The 19,874-nt window shown below is 45.9% G+C and overlaps 2 protein-coding genes across 3 annotated transcripts; both read left to right on the top strand.

Moving 5' to 3' along the window:
• The first annotated feature begins 4,715 nt into the window (after window positions 1-4,715).
• On the top strand, window positions 4,716-14,913 carry SRSF9 (serine and arginine rich splicing factor 9). Of its 2 annotated transcripts, none has more exons than XM_051972939.1 (4): window positions 4,716-6,471; window positions 12,027-12,178; window positions 13,349-13,521; window positions 14,107-14,503. In XM_051972939.1, the coding sequence occupies exons 1-4, from the start codon at window positions 6,209-6,211 to the stop codon at window positions 14,128-14,130; spliced, it is 612 nt and encodes a 203-aa protein (XP_051828899.1). In that variant the 5' UTR covers window positions 4,716-6,208; the 3' UTR covers window positions 14,131-14,503. The 2 variants fall into 2 exon arrangements, with proteins under 2 accessions (XP_051828899.1, XP_051828898.1); XM_051972938.1 differs by having other exon boundaries at window positions 5,876-6,471; window positions 14,411-14,913.
• A 2,409-nt stretch (window positions 14,914-17,322) lies between these two features.
• On the top strand, window positions 17,323-19,131 carry TRIAP1 (TP53 regulated inhibitor of apoptosis 1). Its single transcript, XM_051972941.1, has 2 exons — window positions 17,323-17,560; window positions 18,115-19,131. The coding sequence occupies exons 1-2, from the start codon at window positions 17,414-17,416 to the stop codon at window positions 18,196-18,198; spliced, it is 231 nt and encodes a 76-aa protein (XP_051828901.1). The 5' UTR covers window positions 17,323-17,413; the 3' UTR covers window positions 18,199-19,131.
• Window positions 19,132-19,874: the final 743 nt, after the last annotated feature.

Here is a 19,874-nt window from a genome sequence, read left to right as displayed (position 1 = left end):
CCTTGGTCTCAGGAACCTCATCCGTAAGAGTGGGCATTTCTACAGCACTGGGTTTGTAAAACCCCTTTTTATACTGTATCAGCCCCCAGGCTCAGGTACAGGTATTATTCCCCATTTCACAGAGGAGGAAAATTAGGGCCCGAAGCTGGGCTGGTCTTGCCCATAATCACATTCCCAGTGTTAGATTAATGTCTTCTGGGCTTCGGCTCCATCAGGCTCCATCAGGCTCTGCCAGGGGTTCTTCACCTGAGGTCTGTGAACTTGTTTAAATATTTTTGAAAACTTATTTCAATAGGATGGGCTGTTTGGTTTTGATTTTGGTAATTCTCCATATTTTATTTTATTAATTTATTTGATTTATTCATTTAAACTTATTTATTTAAAGATAGTTGACAGTTTGGCGATAGAACACTAATTAGATCAGAAGTCAGCAAGACCTGAATTCAAATTATTGTTCTGTAAGAAATGACCAGAGGATGATTTCAGAAAGGCCTGGAGAGACTTACATGAACTGATGCTGAGGGAAGTGAGCAGGACTAGGAGATCATTATATACTTTGACAACAATACTATATGATGATCAATTCTGATGGACGTGGCCCTCTTCAGCAATGAGATGAACCAAATCAGTTCCAATAGAGCAGTAATGTACTGAACCGGCTACACCCAGGGAAAGAATTCTGGGAAATGAGTATGAACCACTACATAGAATTCCCAATCCCTCTATTTTTGTCCATCTGCATTTTTGATTTCCTTCACAGGCTAATGGTACATTATTTCAAAGTCCGCAACAAACAGCAAATAAACTGTTTGGACATGTATACGTATATTGTATTTAACTTATACTTAAAAAAAAAAAAAAGACCTGAATTCAAATTCAGCCTCAGACACTTAACTAGCTGTGCGAACTTGTCTAAGTCACTTAACTGTCTGCCTCAGTTTTGTCATCTATGAAATTCAGGATGATGATAATGTCTACTTCCCAAGGTTGTTCTAGGGATCAGATGGGATGTTTGCAAAGCTCTCTGCAGACTATCAAGGGCCTTATTATTATTTAGTGGTTTCTGTCCTGCCCAACTCTATGTCTCAAGCAGGAGGTTTGCCATTTCTCCAGTTCCTTTTTACAGATGAAGAAATGGAGGGCAAGTAGGTTAAGTGGCTTGTCCAGGGTCACACAGCTAGGTTTGAGATCTGAATGAAAATCTGAGTTTCCGTCTCCAGGCTAAATAAATGACTCCAGCCCACTGGAAAGACACTGACTCTGAAATTATTCTGTTTGCCTTTGTTTCCTCATCTGTAAAATGGGGTAATAATAATAGTAATACCTCCCAGGGATGTTGTGAGGATTAAGTGAGATATTTATAAAAAGTACAAGCACACTCCTGGGACACAGTAGGTGTTATATAAATGCTTATTCCCGTTCTACCTTACAATTGGCTTTCCTTGTGGGCCCTCATTATCCCCACCCCATCCCCTCTTTTGGCTCTGTATAATCTGCCATTAACTAGCTTTGTGTGATCTTAAGCACAGGTTTGTTTTCTCATCTGTAAGGGGATAATGATACCCACTGCATCTGTCTCTCAGAGTTATTCATAAAGATAGATGAAATAATTTAGGTCAAACATTCTGGAAAAAGCTAAAAGCCCGGCCTAATTCTAGGGTGGCAGGCCCCCAGGGCTGTTACAAAGGACCAGGCCTTTTTATACGCCTGGACTGGGGCCAAGCAGACTGACTTCAGAAGAACAGGCTTCCAGCAGGAACATGGGCAGAGTCTGGGAGCCACTGGGATGACGGTGCCAAGAGGTTGGATGGCCTCAGGGCCAAGTTCCCTCTGCAGATGGGACAAACCAGGCTGGTCATGGACTTCAACCGGTCAATGTGAACAAGGCAGCAAGTAACAAGTGAGGTTCAGTGGGTCGCTGCCTGGGGAGGCAGGTTAGGTAGCTTTGTAGGATTTTTGGATTTCGAAGAAGATACAGGTTTTTGATCCAATTCTAACATCTGGCCCCAGACCTGGAGACCTACCCAAGTTCAAATCCAGCCTGAGATATTTATTAGCTGGGTGACCCTGGGCAGGTCACTTCACCCTAGTTGCCTCAGTTTTCTCATCCGTAAACTAAGCTGCAGAAGGAAATTGCAAACCACTTTAGCATCTCTGCCAAGAAAACCCCAAATGGGGTAAAAAAAAGAGTTGGTCACGACTGAACAACAAAAATAATCTGGTATTAAGAATAACCTCTCTGAATCTCAGTTTCTCTACCTGTAAAGTGGAAACAATTAATTAATGCTTGTACTCCCTTTCTCACAGACTTAATATTTTGGAGGCAATTTGGGATTTTTTGGGTCAGACCCTGCAATCTCTTTTTTAATTTAATTTATTTTTTTTAGGTTATACATGTACATTCATTTATATATATATTTCCATATGAGTCATGTTGGGAGAGAAAAATCAGAAAAAGAAAAAAACCATGAGAAAGAAAAAAAATAGAAAAAAAAAAGGTGAAAATAGTATGTGTTGATCTACATTCAGTCCCCATCATTCTCTCTCTGAATGTGGATGGAATTTTCCATCTAAAGTTTATTGGAACTGGTTTGGATCACTGAGTTGCCGAGAAGAGCCAAGTTTATCATTAGTCTGTGTCCCAGGCAGGATTTGAATGCAGGTTTTCCTGATTCCAAGTCCAGCATTTTATCTACTAAGATGGTAGTTGCTTATAAGAGAGAGAGAGAGAGAGAGAGAGAGAGCAAAGGGAAAACAGAGACAGAAAAAGAGAGGAGACACAGAGAGACAGAAAGGGAGGAAGAGACAGAGAAGTGAGAGAGGAGAAACAGAGACAGACAGAGAGAGGGAGGGAGAAAGTGAAGGGAAGGAGAGGGAGAGAGAGAGAGAGAGAGAGAGAGAGAGAGAGAGAGAGAGAGAGAGAGAGAGAGAGAGAGAGAAAACACTCATAACAAATATGCATAATCCAGAAAAACAGATTCCTACACTGGCCATGTCCCAAAAATGTGTCTTCTTCATTTCATTACTTCATCCCCTGGTAGGAGATGGGTATGTGTTTCATCTTTAGAGTTCCTACAGAGGAATACTTTCCTAAAGCGTTACAGGGAACTTTTGTCCTAAAAAATAATTCTCTTACTTGATCCTCAGTTTATACCTGTGAGGCAGGTCTCGCTCCAGTATTGTCCACCCTATGAAACACATGGGGAAGATGAGGCTCAGTGTGACACACTAGAGTTCATCTGTGGTACCCAGAGTCAGAGGAAGGTTTGGACTCTCTCTGCCCTACCCCCACTCACAGACCATGGTTGCATCTCATTGGCTGGTCGGACTCACAAGGTCACTCTGACCAGAGGCTTGCATTGCCAAATGCCTCTGCACAAAACCAGTTCTCGTTAGACTAGAAGATCCAATTGATTCCTCCTCAACAAGTCAAAAACCGCACCAGAATGCATCGTCTCTCTCCCCGGACCCAACACTTCTAGAGTCCCAGGTTGGGCATCTTGGTGTTCTCCTCACTCATCACTTTCCAGGGGACTGTTTCCATAGGTACCTCAATGGTATCCCTGCCCCAACTCTCCCCCCTCCAATCTATCCTCACACGGCTACCCAAAGTCATCTCCCAGGGCTCCAGGTCTGATGTCACTTCCCCTCTTCACCTCAATGAATTCTGGTGACTCCAGAACCCTCCTCCTCCAGGATCAGATATAAACATTTGGCATTTAAAGCCTTCCTATTTCTGCAGTCTTCTAGTCCTTCCCATTTCTCTCATGGGCTGCTCCAGACTCCACTCCTGGAATGCTGTCCCCTATCTTCTTGGAGATTGCCACCAGGCCTAAACTCAGTCTGACCCCCTAACAAGGCTAACAGTCCCCCAAGCACAAGCTCTCAACAGGCTCTGCCTGCCTTTCCTGGACTCAGGTTCACCTCCCCTCATTTCTTCCCCTGCTGGGATTTTCTGCTTCCTCCAAGGCCCAGCTCAGAGATCCCTCCTCCTGGAAAGAAGCCTTCCCCTGATGCCCTCTTCCCTAGGGAGACAACACTCTCTCTCCCCCTTCAAATGTGTCCAGGACATTTAGCTGGCGTTTCCCTCTGCCTTCACACCTTCTACTTGCAGTCTACTTCTCTATCTACATCCGCAGAAGAGCCTGTTAGACTGTAAGCTCCACGACCTTGGGGACTTGCCTTTCTATATCTCAGCTGAGTTCACTAATGACGTATTTTCTAACAGGACTGAAAACTCAGTCCGGGGCCTATTGGCTATGCAGGTCAGTCAGCCTGCAAGTCTCAGTTTCTAGATCCCCAAACTAAAGCCATTAGACTGACTCCAAGTCCATGACTCTTTAGTAAGTAGTGACTATGAGCAAAGCCCCAAAATGAGGCTGGGCAGGCAGGGAAAAACTCCAAGCAGCAGCAGGACCACAGGCTCACAGGTTTCCAGGGGGAAGCACCTCAAAGGCCTTCTCTCCTAGCCACCCCCTCCCTCCGGACCTCTAGCCTCTGAACCCCAGGCAGCTGGAATGCCTTTACCCAAAGTGCCTTTCTTCAATGTCTTTCTCTGCCTCTCCAGCTGCCAAAGCCTTCCCTTCTATGGCCGCCTAGTGCAGATGGGGAAATGGAATATACCCAGAGAGCAGCAGAGCACAAATCCAAATCCATTACTGTTGCCCCTATTACACAGCACCCTCCTCTTCGAGTCCATTAGGGGGATACTGGATAGGCTGAGACAACTGGTTTCCTGCGTAACTTCCCGTTATTTTATTTCATGCACTAAAAATGTGATTGTGACAAAGGGGCTCAGTGGTACAGAACATGGGATCAGGAGTCAACCGGAGTTCAAATCCAGTCTGTCACTGTGAGATCACTTCACCCATGTTCACCTTGACTGTTTCCTCATCTGTAAAATGGGGATAACAACCCCCTACCTCCAATAAGCTGTACCTACCTCATTGTCATGAAAATCAGATATAATATATATAAAGTGCTTAACACCATCAGTAGAGCCTGAAGTCAGACTATCGTCTATTTCCAGTCTGGGCTGTGTGACCTTGGGCATACTATTGTCAAAATATTTGGAGATGCCATTTCCCAGAGCTAAGGGCCAGCAAGAGGGCTGTGCCCTGAACTTGGCATAACAATAATCCTTTGCGTTCTGTATGATCTCATCCTCTGGCAAAATGTATTGCTTTGATCAGCACCTACTGTTCACCGAGGGATTTATGATTTTCACATGGATAACTCTTTAGGTTTGTTGGAGCTCCCCCTATTTCCCAGAGATCTGAAAGTCAAGGTACTGCAGCCTAAAAGCATTCAGCATGCCTCCTGTCACCTGTGCCCAAGTAACTGCCAAGCGAACCAAACCAGGTCCTGTTTCCGCCACATTCTTGGAGGCTGTTCCCACAGATCCAAAAATGCTGGTGTCGTCCCAAGAAATACCAGCCATGAGAACTGCTTATCAAGACCTAAGGTGAAAAGCCTGGCACTGACTTTGCCCCGCACCGCAGCCCCCACCACTGCCCGCTCTGCTAGTGGGCACGTCAAGCTTCACGTGCCCCCCACCAGCGGAGCCCCAAAGCCAAGTACACAGTGCGCGGGGATCCCGGAGCACTTCAGCGTTCAGAGGAGCCCACGGCGTCCGGAGGCTCGGGTTTAAATGCCCGCTCGGCAGCAGAGACCCTGATTAATGCGGCCACTAAATCGGGGAGGGGAGCGGTCCTTTCCAGCTCGACAGGCGATGACCTTTTTTAAAAGTTAATATATAAAAGTATTTTCTCTCCTTCCCGACGCCCCCATTCAAAAAAAAGTCCTCGTAACAAGCTTGCAGACTATGAAAGTCGTAACAAAAGTTGCTTTGTCTTTCTTTTTCATCCAGTGGTGGGTGGAAGAAAAAAACACATTGTTGTTAATTGGCGGAGGAGGAATTTTAACTAAAAGGTTCATAGTTAGGCAAAACAAATCTTGAAGTCAGCCAGAACAACCCGCAAGCCAGGGAGTCCGCTAGGGGTCGGGCCCCAGAGCGCCCGCAGCTCCCACGCCGGAACCGCAGGTAAAAGCCACCGAGGGTGGGCGGAGAAAAGACGGCGGGCTTGCCGCTGCGCAGACTCAGTGGAGCGTCGAGGGGGGGGCGGGGAGAAGAGAGCCGTTCTGGCGATTTCCCTTTAAGAAACCTTCTTTTAGAACCTCCGACCCACTTCCGCTCTTGGTTCCCACAATGCGCCGCGGCAGAGAGCGGCCTGGGCTGCGGGAAGCGGCTGAGGGGATGTCTGGGATGATGTCAGGGATGTCGGGCTGGGGGGAGGAAGATGACCGGGGCAGCGACAACGACGGGAGGATCTACGTGGGAAATCTTCCGGCAGACGTGAGGGAGAAAGACCTGGAGGACCTGTTCTACAAGTACGGCCGCATCCGGGACATCGAGCTAAAGAACCGCCGGGGACTGGCGCCCTTCGCCTTCGTGCGCTTCGAGGATCCCAGGTGAGGCCTCGCCTCCCCTCCCGCAGCCCGGCCCCCCGCCTCCTCAGCCTGCTCTTCTCCCCTCCTCCCGCCCTCAGCTTTCCTTCGGAACCTCTAGCGACCCCCCGGACCTCCCCCCGCCGCTTCGCTGGTCTCAGTCTCCGCCCCCTCCGCGCTGCGAGTGCCGCCCTCTCCTCCGGGCCTCCGCGCTCTTCCTCCTCATCTCCGTGCATCCTCTCCCTCCCCTCTTCTCTTTTCTGCACGTGCCCGCCTCCTCTCCTTCTCTTCCGCGCGCGCCCTCCCCTCTTCTCTGCTGCGCGCCCTTCTCCCCTCTCTGCCTCCAGCGCGCCCTCCCCCTCCCTTGCCCTCTCCGCCGCGCAGGCGCCCTCCCCCTCCCCGCCCCGCGCTTCCCGCCTCTGCCCCCTCCCCGCCCAGTGGGCCCCACCCGCGCTCTGAACTCGGAGGCCGTGACTCTGGGGTCCCCGCGCGGCCAGCCTCGGGCGCCCCGGAGGCTCCTAGTCAGTCTCATCTTTTTTGGGGAGAGCCCAGTGACTCCAAGTGGAAGCGCCTTCCTCCTGATGCCGAGGACCCAAAACGGGCTCTGTACGTGGAACCGGACACTTGTGTTACGGAGTTGGTTTTTGGAAAGCTTACATTAAATTTGACGAGATAGTGACCAGACTGCCCCGAGTGCGTCCCTTTGGAGCTTTTGGTTTCTCGTGTGTGGTTTGTTTTTGTTGCTGCTGCCTTTTTGCATGATGTCACCCTCCGGAAACCGAGGGTCCCAGACCAACCAATGAGTTGGGCGCAGCCGGGAGGGGTGGACCCTGCGGGCCGATCCCATTTTGGGGGCCCTCAGAGGAAAGCCTCTAAGGAACGGGGCAAACTCTCCCTGGTGCAGGATCTTTCTGGAGAGGCTTTCCCGAGCCGCCACGTACCGTGGGCTACTTCTGTACCCCTAACCTTAAGAGTTGGGAGGGACCCTAGAAGTCATTGAGGTCCAGAGAAGGCTCTAGCTGAGGGGGATTTCTTCGACCTCCTCAGAGTCCCTTTCCTGAAAGGAAGGGGGTGCTTTTCCTGCATCCCTCGGCTCCGGGGGATAGGGGAGCCATATGTGGAAGAAGCTCCCACTTAGCCCTGAGTGACTCCTGGAAGGTGGAAGGGGACACAGCACTTCTTTCCGGCATCCTGACCTTCCTTGTTCCCTTCGTCCCAAGGGCTCAGGGCTCTTGGACTAAGTAAGAATTCACAGACAGCTATCCCTGATGGCGCTTGGCCCCCAAGATGACCTTCCCTGAAGGGATCTTGAGACCCTCCCCCCAAAAGCTATCAAGTGGTCCAGGTTTGGCGCCACTATGCAGAGACCCCAAAACAAGCTGCCTCTCACTCCCCCCACCTTTTTATTTATTTTTAACATGTTGTTTTATGAATCATGTTGGGAAAGAAAAATCAGAAGAAAAGGGAAAACTATGGGAGAAGGAAAAAAAAACAAAAAAGAAGTAAGCAAAGCCTGCCTCGATTTACACTGCAGTCTCCATAATGCTTTTTCTGGATGCAGATGGCATCTTCTATCCAAAGACTATTGGGATTGCCTTGGACCTTCCCCTCCTCTTGCAGAGTTTCTCCTAGCAGTGGGAATCTTGCAACTACTCCTGGATCCTCTCCTAAGAACCCAGAAGGAGCGTTAGGGCTGGAATTGGAGCTCAGCGGTGGCCTGATCTCCTTCACACCCGTGGCCCAGTGGCCCAGCGCCCCGAGCCCCAGTCTAGACATTGCTCCCAAAGAAAAACTTGTCCCAAGCTCCTCTCCCCAGCCTCTGGGCCTTGGGCGGGACACTTTCCCTAGGAGAATTCCTCCAGCCTCCGTGAACTGTCTTCTGGGGTGCCCTCTACCGGTGCATATGGTGCATTGTTTCTCATTAAAAAAAAAAAAAAGCATTAGGTGAACGAAAAACTTTAATTATTAGCTAAGAAAGGATCTTAAGGTTGCGTTATTATATTCCACAAGTTGTCGGTAGTTAATCCAGCCATTAGAACTTTAGGAAATCTAATTTTGGCGTTTATGAAGTTTTTTTTTTTAAGATTTAATTAATTTTATGTCGATGTAATTAGTTTGCTTTTTATTTTATTTTATGCTGAGCCATAGACTTTACTAGGAAGACTCTAGAAATCCTGTATTAGATACTGTACTTAAGAGTCCCCAAAGAAACACTTTTGGAGCCTGTAAGAAACCAAATAACTTAAAAATAGCTTTTTGCAAATCATCGTACAAGTTGCCAGTAGTTCATCCTGTGTAATTGAATAGCTTCCTTGTTCGCCAATACAATGTCAAACAGCCCAAGTTACTGATTGGGTAACTCATCTTGGGTGGTGGGGTGGGTTACTCCCAAGAAACAGCAGAGTGGGTCTCTAGAAAGGATTCAGATGTTGTATGGCCTGGAGGAAGAAGGGAAACCCAATCTATCCTGTAACCCCTTTCTTTGAGCAAGCCACACATGATGAGAATTGAAGATTTTTATTGCTGACTCAGTTCTAACGCTGTAATACTTAACCAAAACTATGGAACATGACAATTTCCTGTAGCGAATTTTAGTAAACTTGGAGACTTTGAAAAACAATGTCTCGATGCTTGAGCTATCCTAGCCCAGTCTTGTGCCCCCTTCCCTCATTGTTTTCTTTTTATAGAAGCGAGCCTTTCATTTTCGGAACTCCTTTTGTGGGGATGGCCTTGAGTGCCAACTGTATGCCTGGCATCTTACCGAGTTTGGCTTGTGACTCCATTAATAGTAGTCTACATATGCATGTTTATTAGGGGTAGCTGCCTCAAGAAAGGGTTCTTCAAAGATGTGGAATCCAGGGAAAGTACCCTGCTTGCCCTCCAAGGCCAATAAGCCCCATAGAGGATTTTTTATAATCTTCATGCATCCCTGAGGTTTTAGTACTTCCTATGAGAGGGAGATGTTTTGCATTGAGTTCATTATTTAATGATCAAATCAGAACTTTATAACTTGAGTATTTTTTAAACTTTTATGAAACCATTCATATTTATTTATTTATTTTTGCTGGGGCAATGGGGTTAAGTGACTTGCCCAAGGTCACACAGCTAGGCCCAGTTAAGTGGCTGAGATCAGATTTCAACTTGGCTTCCTGACTTCAGGGCTGGTGCCCTATCCACTGTGCCACCTAGCTGCGCCCATTTATATTTATTTAAAGAAGTGGTTTTCCGAAGATTTCTTGATTAGTCGGTTCTCTGGAGCCTACAAAAGGATTTTTGAAAAACCATCTGAAAGACATTGAGATCTTTTGTCTTTTGAATCAAATTCTCTATTTTTTATAGTTTTTCCTTTACAGTCTTGGGTCTAGTAAGACGATATAAAATGCAAGGTTGCTGATTGCAATTATTAAGGTAATAGATATCAAGAGGGAGAAACTGTCAGCCAAGTTATGAGGTGTTTTCTAATCTGTCTTTTCCCAGATTGGATTTGTAGTCACACAGTTTTTCATAGTTTGGGCTATGTAGTATGTCAGCCATTCATAAAGTCATCTTTTCATCAACTTAATAGATTGTAACTTTAAAAATCCTGAAACTTGGATGTTACTAACGGATCATATTTTTAGGACTCCAGATACCTCAATTGTCATCCAGTCTAACTTTATTTCACAGATGAGGAAAAGTCACATAGCTAAACCCTGTTTCTTTGATCTCAAGTCTAGTCCTTTTTCCAATCAACTAGCACTTAGTAAGCACCTACCAGCAGGTGTTGTGCTGTGTTCTGGAGCTAAAAATACAAAGAGTAAAATAAGCCCTTCCTAAAAGGGCTTGCGTTCTAATGGGGAAGACTAATGTGAAGAAAACAGGGATAGACCCTGGGCCTATGATAATAAAGAGAACTTCTTGGGTAAGGAAACTCTTTACCACTACATCATTGCCTTCTCTGCAGCCAGCTATCTTAGAAAGCTATCCAGATCACTACCATCAAGTTAAGGGTCACACATCAAATGTGTTTCAGAGAGGTCTTAAGCTCTCTATCAGTAGTACCAAAGTAAATAGAGGGGAGGAGGGGGAATACTAGCCATGCAGAAGATTAGGAAACTTGTGTAGAAGACGGGAGCTTGAGCTATGTCCCAAAGGAAGAGAGGGAATCTGAGACAGAAATAAGGAGAGATTATGACTATGTGTTTGTGAATGACAATGAGTAGCTGAGCATCTGCATCACAGAGTGTGGGAAGGATAGTAGTATTTGATGTTCATCTCTTATTCTCCGAACAACAGGGATCGGCTGGAGTTGATTGTTTGGAAGGAGATGTGGTCAGATCTGCGCTTAAAGAAAATCATTTTGGCAGCAGTACAGAGGATGGCCTTGAAACATGGTGACCAAATATAGGCCCTTGCAATATCTAGTGGATAGATGGTGTGAACCATGGTAGTCAGATGGGAGACACTTTTTAAGTAGAAACAAATATATGGCACCTGATTGGATACGTGGGGTGAAGGTGAGTGAGGACTCAAGGATAATAATGAGTTTAAAAACCTGAGAGAGGATAATGGTGCCGTTGGTAGTATTTAGGAGGAAAGACGATGGTTTCAGTTTTGAACCCATGATTGATAGGGTTAGTTTGGCATAGACTTCAGTCCCACATCACCTTTAATAACTGAAGCTCAGTACTGAATCTTGAGTGGTTTGTACAGAGAGGGTAGTTAAAGCCAGGAAATCGGATGAAATTATGTGGTGTATGGGAAGAGGAGGTCACTATAAGACTGAACTTGGGGAACATTCACAATTATAGGACATAATATAGATAGGAGAAGAGATGAAGAATAGACACAATTTAAGAGGCAGGAGAGATTAGTGCTGTAGAAGGTCAGAAAGGAGAGAGCATCTAGGGAGAAATAGCCAACAGTATGAAATCCAGGCAGGTCTTAAAAAATGAGCTTTGAAAAAAGACCATCAGTTTGGCAAGATGGTGACTGGTATAGTTAAGAAACATGGGTAACTTTGGGGAGAGCCTAGTTTCAGTTGAATAATGGGATTAGAAGTAAGATTGGAAAAGTTTAGGGAGTGAAGAAGTGGAGGCAGTGAGTGAAGACACCTTTTCTCCCACAGAATTTCAAAAAGGAAGAGAGGTATAAGGCAATAATAACTTGAGGAATTGGTTTAGTCTGGTGATAGTTTTTAAGCTTGCAAGAAACTTGGGTATATTTTGAAGGCAGAAAGGAAGGAGCTAGTAGCTAGATTTGAAAGAAGGGACACTTTAAGGTAAAGTTTGCTGGAGAATACAAGTGGATAGGATTAAGAGGTTGGCCTTGGCAAGGAAAAGGGCTGCTGCTTGGGAAAATGGGGTGAAAAGAGAATTGAGGAGTAAGTGTTGAGGGATTCTGAGATGAAGAGGGAACAAATATTCCATGGCCTCAGTAAAGTAAGAGGTACAGCTTCCTGGACCTTCAAGCCAAAGCATTAGTTAATCAAGACTGGACATCTTCCATCTTCATAGCTGGCCACCACCATCGACTTACATCTCACAGAAAGGACAGAATCTGCTGCCTGAACATCAATAACTACTAGCTCTTATTTGCAGGGATGCAGAAGATGCTATTTATGGAAGGAATGGTTATGATTATGGCCAGTGTCGGCTTCGTGTGGAATTACCCAGGAATCCTGGGGGTGGAGGGCCCCGTGGGAGGACTGGACCACCATCAAGAAGATCTGAATATCGCGTTCTCGTCTCAGGTATGTTACTCTCGGCACTTAAGACTATCTAGGCTGGTAGTACACTGAATATTAACTTTGGATAGTGCTGAATCAGTACGTAGCTCTACCAGGTATGCATGGCTTATGAAGATGAAATGGTGCTTTTGTTACAGGAGAAGGGTAATATCCCTTTAGAACATAAAGCAGCTTCCTATGAGAGATTTCTAGCAGTTGAAAAAATTCTTGGATGATCTTCTCTCCTCTGGAATCCATACCTGGTATAAAATTAGTTAGAAAGGAATCAAAACAGCCACATTTGAACAGACAACTTGCTCTCTAGCCTTGGATCCTGGAAAAAGTGGTTGTGCTGGGATTGTTAAATTGGAGTCTCCTGGACTGCTTTTCCGAAGCACAGCATGTGTTCTGGTAACTGTCATGACAGATAACCAATTCTAATGCCCAAGGTGTGTGCATCAATCAATGCTCTGCAGAAGAAATGACCATAAGAACCTTGGATCTTCTTTTGTGTCTCCAGGTATGACTTTCCTGTGACCCTGGACCTAACTAGAATGCATACAAGAACCTGGTTCCTTTCCAAAGAGGAATCAAAACTAAATCACATGAAACCCCAGGGTGGGAAAATGTGGTTCCAGTCTAGTCGTAGCATTCAGATTTTACCTGGTTCTTAAGAGAATGAATGTGTCAGTCACTCAAATCACCAACCAAGCAAGCCTAAGTTTTTTCATTGCCTGAAGTCTAAATTCCTGCTCCTAAATTCTGGTCCTAGTGCTTTGGGGAACAGTGTAAGTGATCTACTCTGTGAGGGGCAGGTAATTCTGATAACAAGTAAATTCCAAATCGGGGGAAGCAAAAGCCACAGGACTTGTTTTTGAAGGACCTGGAAACAACAGAGAACAAATTATCTGAATTCTCAGGACTCCAAAGGACCAGCTTCTTGCTCTAACTACAGGCAAAGATTTAAGTCCTCTCTGTGGAAGACTGACATAGGACTAGCTCTCTGGAATGGCAAACAGTATATGCCTTGTGCTCAGTGTCTCTGGAACCCCTTTATGACTTATTAATGTTTTAGGGCTTTGGGACGGAGTGGTGACTGAGCCTGTCACTGGACTATATGTGGGGGAGGAGCCCTGGCCCATCTGGAATGTTGAGACCTTTCACACTATCTTGTTTTGTGTTCTTCATGCCCAGGCCTTCCTCCCTCAGGCAGCTGGCAGGATTTGAAGGATCACATGCGAGAAGCTGGGGGTGTATGTTATGCAGATGTGCAGAAAGATGGCATGGGGGTAGTTGAGTTCCTCCGCAAGGAAGATATGGAATATGCCCTGCGTAGACTGGACGACTCCAAATTCCGTTCTCATGAGGTGGGTTGCCACCTTTTGTGGAAGGTCTTCTATAATCCCATGGCACTTGGGCCTGCAGCTGTCCTCTCTGCACAAAAAGCTGGTAGATAACGTATTAAATAATTAACAGTAAGGAACCTTCTTAAGTGGACAAGCCAACATCTTCCGAGCCCAAGTCTACGGGGCCCTAGAATGGCCCTTTAATAATTCCTGGAGAGAATCAGCAAGTAGGTCACCATGAATGTATCTCTTCCCTACCTGCCAGCCCCTTCACTATTAAGTGATGGGGTGGTGACCATTTTTTGCCAGAGCTTTTGTGTATCAGGCTTTTGGCAGCTAAACTTCCAGCTTTCACAAATTCATTAAGCTGTCATCTCATTGTAGTTGCCTTCTTCAAGTGGCTTAAGGGCCTGATAACGTTGTGAGTGAAATTCCTTTCTAAGGAATGACTAAGACCACAAGCTGTTTGCTTCCTGATACCTTGGGGACATAAAGGAGAGACCTCTCGGACCTTCCTTCCCGTTGTCCTGATTTCCTTCAACATAACAACGGTGTTTTTAAAAGTCCTGGGTTCTTACCTACCACTTTTTTTTTCTTTCTTAAAAGTGGCTTACCTCACCTGGCAACTGATACCTATTTGGGGCTAAGATGGTTCAACTGTGCCATTGCCCAAATCACCTTACACGTCGAGAGCAAGGTGGTCACAGCTGTGAATGAACTTGGAATCATGAAGTCTTCTGCTTAAGTTTAGGATAACACTTGGGACACTTGGAGAGCTTCTTCCACTTCCACTTAACAGCCCTTTTTATCTACTCAGAATAGACTGGATATGAGGCCTTGTTCTTCCCCCCATCCCCCTTCTTCATCCCTCACTTTTTTTCCTTCCTTTTGTTTTTTGTTTGAATTTCAGGGTGAAACTTCCTATATCAGAGTTTATCCAGAAAGAAGCACCAGCTATGGCTACTCGAGGTCCCGGTCAGGGTCAAGGGGCCGTGATTCTCCATACCAAAGCAGGGGCTCCCCATACTATAACTCCCCCTATGCACCATATTGAAACAGCTTATTGGGGGGTGGGGTTTGGTTCTCATTTTTGTTGTTATTATTTTTTTAGTGTGAACTGAGTTGCTCTCTGCTCGGAATCTACATTCCAAATTGACTTAGTATCTTAGGAATTTTTTTTAATAACTTTTTTTAAAGGAAAAACTACATAAAATTTCTACCAGGACCATATTGGCAGTGAAATATTTTGAACTGTTGAAATTGTGGTTTTGGTTTAGAAACAAATTGCCTATTTCCCGTCCCTCCCCCAATTATGGAGAAAAATCAGTGCTGTGTCATGGTGGATTACTCTGCAGACACTCTAAATAGGAATCAGCCCATTCTGTTTAGAAATATATTTCTAAAATTTAATAATTTACAAGTCGTGGTTATTTTAATTATGCAAGCTCATTTTTTTTTTCTGCATCAGGCAGATAACAGGCATAAAAGAGTAAAAGAAATTATAGACAAAACTTGCATGTTCAGAAGGGGCTTGAGCAGGATACTATATTAGAGGAAAGGAACAGAAACTTGAACTTATGATGATCTGACCTTAAATGAAACCCTGTGCTGAATGGAGGCTTCAGCAATAGAGAAATCATTGATAAATAAAAAGACTTTATGAAAAGACTAGGGAATAATGAAGGAGAAAACAGGAATAATCCCAATTCCATATAGTCTCATGATCAGGAAGAAATAAATTCTTGGGGAAAAGTACATTTTGGTTAGAAACTATTTTTAAGCGAGTACAGAAACCCTGAACCAAAGGTCTTGCAGTTAACTACAGGATACTTCCAGCATGTGACCCAGGTATTAAATGTATACTCAATCCATTCATTTCCTAGGAAGTTTTTCCAAGTCCACAGTCCCTCCCTTGCCCTACGTAGGCCAAGAAAAAGAGCAGAAACAACTTTAGCAGTGCCCTATTCTCACCCCATCTTCTTGAGAGAGAAGGAAAAAGGCCAGAGGCTGCCTATGTTGAGGAAGTTCATGGGAGCTTCTTCAACTTAATCTTTCCCAAGACTCCTCCACAGTTTCCTGTTGTGAGCATTGTTCTCCAGAGCAGTGTTTAACTCTTTGTAACTGGATCTTGTTCACTTTGCTTTGGAATAGTGATGTTACCTGTTTCAAACCAAAAAAGGAGAGCATTACAGCTAAGCCCGCTAACTTTTCTCTTCCTTTAGAAACCAGTTAGCTTCTCACAAAAATTCAGTCTTCACACTCTCGCCTTGGCTGGGAATATATGAATTTCTATCATATCTGCTATACATTTGTTAGGAAATTTATATAAAAGAGAGATGAGTGTCCATCATTATGGAGTTAGCTAAACATCCTAAGTCAATGGGGGTTGCAACCTGCATTCACAGTAGCTCCACACCAAAGTAATTACAACTTCAAATACTGAAGATGTGCATAGGGGGGAGTTGAAATGAAAACTACTCGACTTAGTTGTTATGCATGTGTGTGAAGGAGATTATCAATGAATGAATCCATGTAGCCATTTGACACATCCCAAGAAAATTATGAATCCATATTCTCCAGAAAAAACCTACTTCTATCTGGCTCTAGTATTCCCCCTATATTCCAGCAACTATTTGGGTAAGATTGTGCAGTTCACAGAACTAGAGGCACCCTTGAGGATCTACACCAAATTGGGAGTCTCTGCCTTCCACCTGCTTTGTGAAGTGGCAGCTAAACTGGGCACAAGGTGGCCTTTGGTTTCCAAACCTTTTGTGTCAGAGAAGAAATGCAAGAAGAGTTAGTGTACAATACAGTATAAAGCTCAGAAAGTCCAAAACGTACGTCTACAATTCAAAAATAGTCTACTGAAGTTGCGGAGTTCATTGGGCTGAAAATCATAGATTGAAAACGTTTCCAATGCATTAGACGACGTTGTACTTTGTGCCTTCCAACAATTTAGGGTGGCAAGTACCTCTCCCTCCCCCCCCCACCCCTTGGATTCAAACAGCGCTTTCTGCTCTCGGAATCACTTTTAATGCACCAATTCCCGGGTCCCCCAACCTTCCCTCTCAGCTGCAACATGCCCGGGACCCCAATGTAGCACCTACCTGGGGGGGCCACAAAATACTCCTCGACAATCTGGCGAGAGTTCTGGAGCAGGTCTTCCGCACAGTTGCCTTCCACCACGCGGTCCACTCGTAGGTACAGGCACCTGCGACAGACCAGAAGCACGAAAGGACGGGACCCTCAAATGGGGAAAGGGACTAAATCGCCCTGGAGTGCCTCCCAGCCGCGAGCGGGGCTCACCAGGAAGCCCAAATTCAGCTGCCGCGGAACAGCGAGATGAGCACCTTTGGGGGGAGGGGAAGGAAGAGATGCCCACTCGCTTTAGGAGAGATGACGTCCCGTATCTAGCTGGTTACGTCGTTAGGAAGGAAACGTCAAGACGCACCCAGCGACCGGGCAGCCTTGGAGCGGGAGAGCCGCAGGGCGGGCGGGGCCCACGCTCTCAGGGTCGAGGTGGCCCAGCTGTGCCTACCGGTCTTCCAGCACCGACTCCATGGGCGCCACGCCAGTCGTGTCCACGGCGTGGAGCCGGTCCGCGAACTCTATGGCCGCTCGTAGCCGCTCCACGCCTTCCTGGTTTCGGAAATCTACCAAGGCCAGGCGCTCCAGGTGCTCGATCAGCTCGGCGCTCACGCGGCTCCCGGCCTTCCCCGAGTCGCTCACCGCGTACCGGCAGCCGCCGACTCCTGCTCCCTTGGAGCAGGGGATGACCCCTGCTCGCAGCGCCGCCCGCAGCGTCCGACGCCACATCTCTTCCCTGCTTACGCGGGCGCTCCGACGTGACATAAGCGGCGCGCCGCGATGACGTGGGGGCGGCGCCGCACCTTCCACTGCCGGGCTGGTCGCCATGAACAGCGTGGGGGAGGCCTGCACCGATATGAAGCGCGAGTACGACCAATGCTTCAACCGCTGGTTTGCCGAGAAATTCCTCAAGGGCGACGGCTCCGGGGACCCCTGCACCGACCTCTTCAAGCGCTACCAGCAGTGCGTGCAGGTGAGCTTCGTTCGGGGAGGGGCCGCAGGTGCAGCTCCTGGGGCCGGGGATGGGGAAGTGGGCCCTGCGGGACCAGCGCGCTCCCTCCTCTGTGACCCTGGCTCCCCCGGGCGGGTTGTACAGGTGGGTTTCGGGAAGAAGTCCCTCGTCCCCTGCCCCGTGTGTTCACTGAAGGTGGGTGCGCGCCTGAGTCTTCGTCCTCCACCGCGCTGTGATGACTCCTGAGACCGCAGAGGGACCGCGGCTGCGTAAGCTCCGAACGAGGGGGCTGCGCCCGGGAGCTCCCCTAAGGAGGGGACCACTTCTTCGTTCCGCTCCCCGGGGCCAGGACCACGGGGACGGGTGACATTGAACTTTGTTTTGGGGGGATGGACTCAGCTGCTGAGTAAGAGTCCCCGAATATCGGCGATGAAAGAAACAAAGGTGGGCTGGGTCAGCCTTTACCGAGGGTGCGGTCACCTTAGTTGCGGAAGACGTTCCTTATTGTATATATGTAGCTTTCACAGCAGGAACCCGTGTCAATGTCCATTAAAATGTAATTTCTCAATCTACAGAAAGCCATAAAGGAGAAGGAGATTCCTATAGAAGGACTGGAGTTCATGGGCCATAGCAAAGAAAAATCTGAAAGCTCTTCTTGACCTCGACAGCATCCTTCAGGATGACCTTTTCAACTACAAACATTGAGACATTAAAGACTGTACTGTGGTCCCTGAAGATGACCACTGGTTTTACCAGCTTTTTAGAGGAAAGTTCCATTAAGTTTCTTTTCAGAAGGTCTGTATGACCTTTAGATTATCTGCTTCCAGGTGGTGGTAGAAGACACCTAGCTGGGGTGGCATCTTACAGTATCAAACATGGCATAAGAGAACGATTCTTCAGATGATCAGAATGTTACTTGGTCTGCTGCTCTTATAATACAGTTTGCGGTTAAGTAATCAATGCAGGAGTCAGGATGGCTAGGTCGTCCTGAATGCTGAATCCATGCTGCTAAAAATTAAAGTTTTGGGTTTTTTTTTTTTTCCCCTGGAAGCACTGCTCCAGGAGCGACTCCAGTATTTAAAGGGCAACCATTTCATTTGGATAAAGACTGAATAATGGTTAAAGGAGTGGAGCAAGCCAAAAAGGGATCTGCCTTTTCAGAGACAACTACCTGCTTTTAAAGAAGAGGGTTCAGATGGAATAAAAAACAAAGCATTTTGCGCTCCCAAAGTTTGGTACTAAGTCCACAAATTAAGGTGACTTCTAGTTTCTTCTAAATCTTATCAATTTAGCTATGAAGGTACTAAAATATACAGAAATCTGATTTTCCCGATTCTCAGGTTGGTTCATGAATGGTAATAGTGACCATAGGAAATCCTAATGGAAAAAGCATCTCCTACAGCTGAACTATAGATAGTTCAGGGTGGGTTGGGGAAAGAGGGTTGTTTATAGGGTCTCTTGAATACTATAATACTTGCACTAGTTAATTGGGATAAAGGGCATAATTTGCTTTATTTGCCTTATTTGTCCATCATGTTCTGTAACATTTAAAATCAGAGATGGAATAAATAACTGCTTTTTGGCTTAATTTACTTTCTCATTGACCTCAGCATTTTTTATGGCATGATTTTTCTTTGGGGATAGTTTATATTTTGGTTATGTAAGACAGGTGCATACCTGAGAAGTCAGTGAGCCCAGACTTGTGTCATGGCAGTCCACCAATTAGATAAAATTCGAATGTGTCAAGAATCTTATCTGCAAACCTTATGCTTTATCTGTGGAATTGGGAATACTTTCCATACCTGGTCATTTTAACAAGACTATATTGTATTTCTACTCACTCGTATAGGTAAACAGACAAAAGATTAAAAAAGAGGATCATAACATTGTAAGGTTCCTAAAAATCAGCAATGTTTCAGCAAAATGCTTCAACGACAAGAATTGTACTTTCATTCTTGGTGAACTGAGTTGGGCAGAAGTACTTTATGATTAATAAAGTTTTAGGGAGATGACTATAATAGCATTTTTATTGCCTTTTAGGGTTTGCAAAGCAACTGACCTCTCCTCTGGTCCTCCCAACACTGAGGCAGATGCTACTGTGAGTGACTTATTCATGTTCACAAAGCTAAATACCTGGGGAAATTGGAACTCGGGTCTTGACTCCAATTCCAACACTTCTATTGACTTTGTCAATCTATTTAACGTGGTAATTTTGTAAGGGCAGATACCATCACTTCAGTTTCATGCCACAGAATTCACTTTGAAAATCATTAAAGGGCAGAGAATAATAAATAGGCTCTTTACATGGAGACTGTACTAAGCACTTATTGTTATT

Source organism: Antechinus flavipes, chromosome 1 (genome assembly GCF_016432865.1).
Source record: "Antechinus flavipes isolate AdamAnt ecotype Samford, QLD, Australia chromosome 1, AdamAnt_v2, whole genome shotgun sequence".
Lineage (NCBI taxonomy): Eukaryota > Metazoa > Chordata > Mammalia > Dasyuromorphia > Dasyuridae > Antechinus > Antechinus flavipes.
This window is presented reverse-complemented; position numbering and strand designations above follow the sequence as displayed.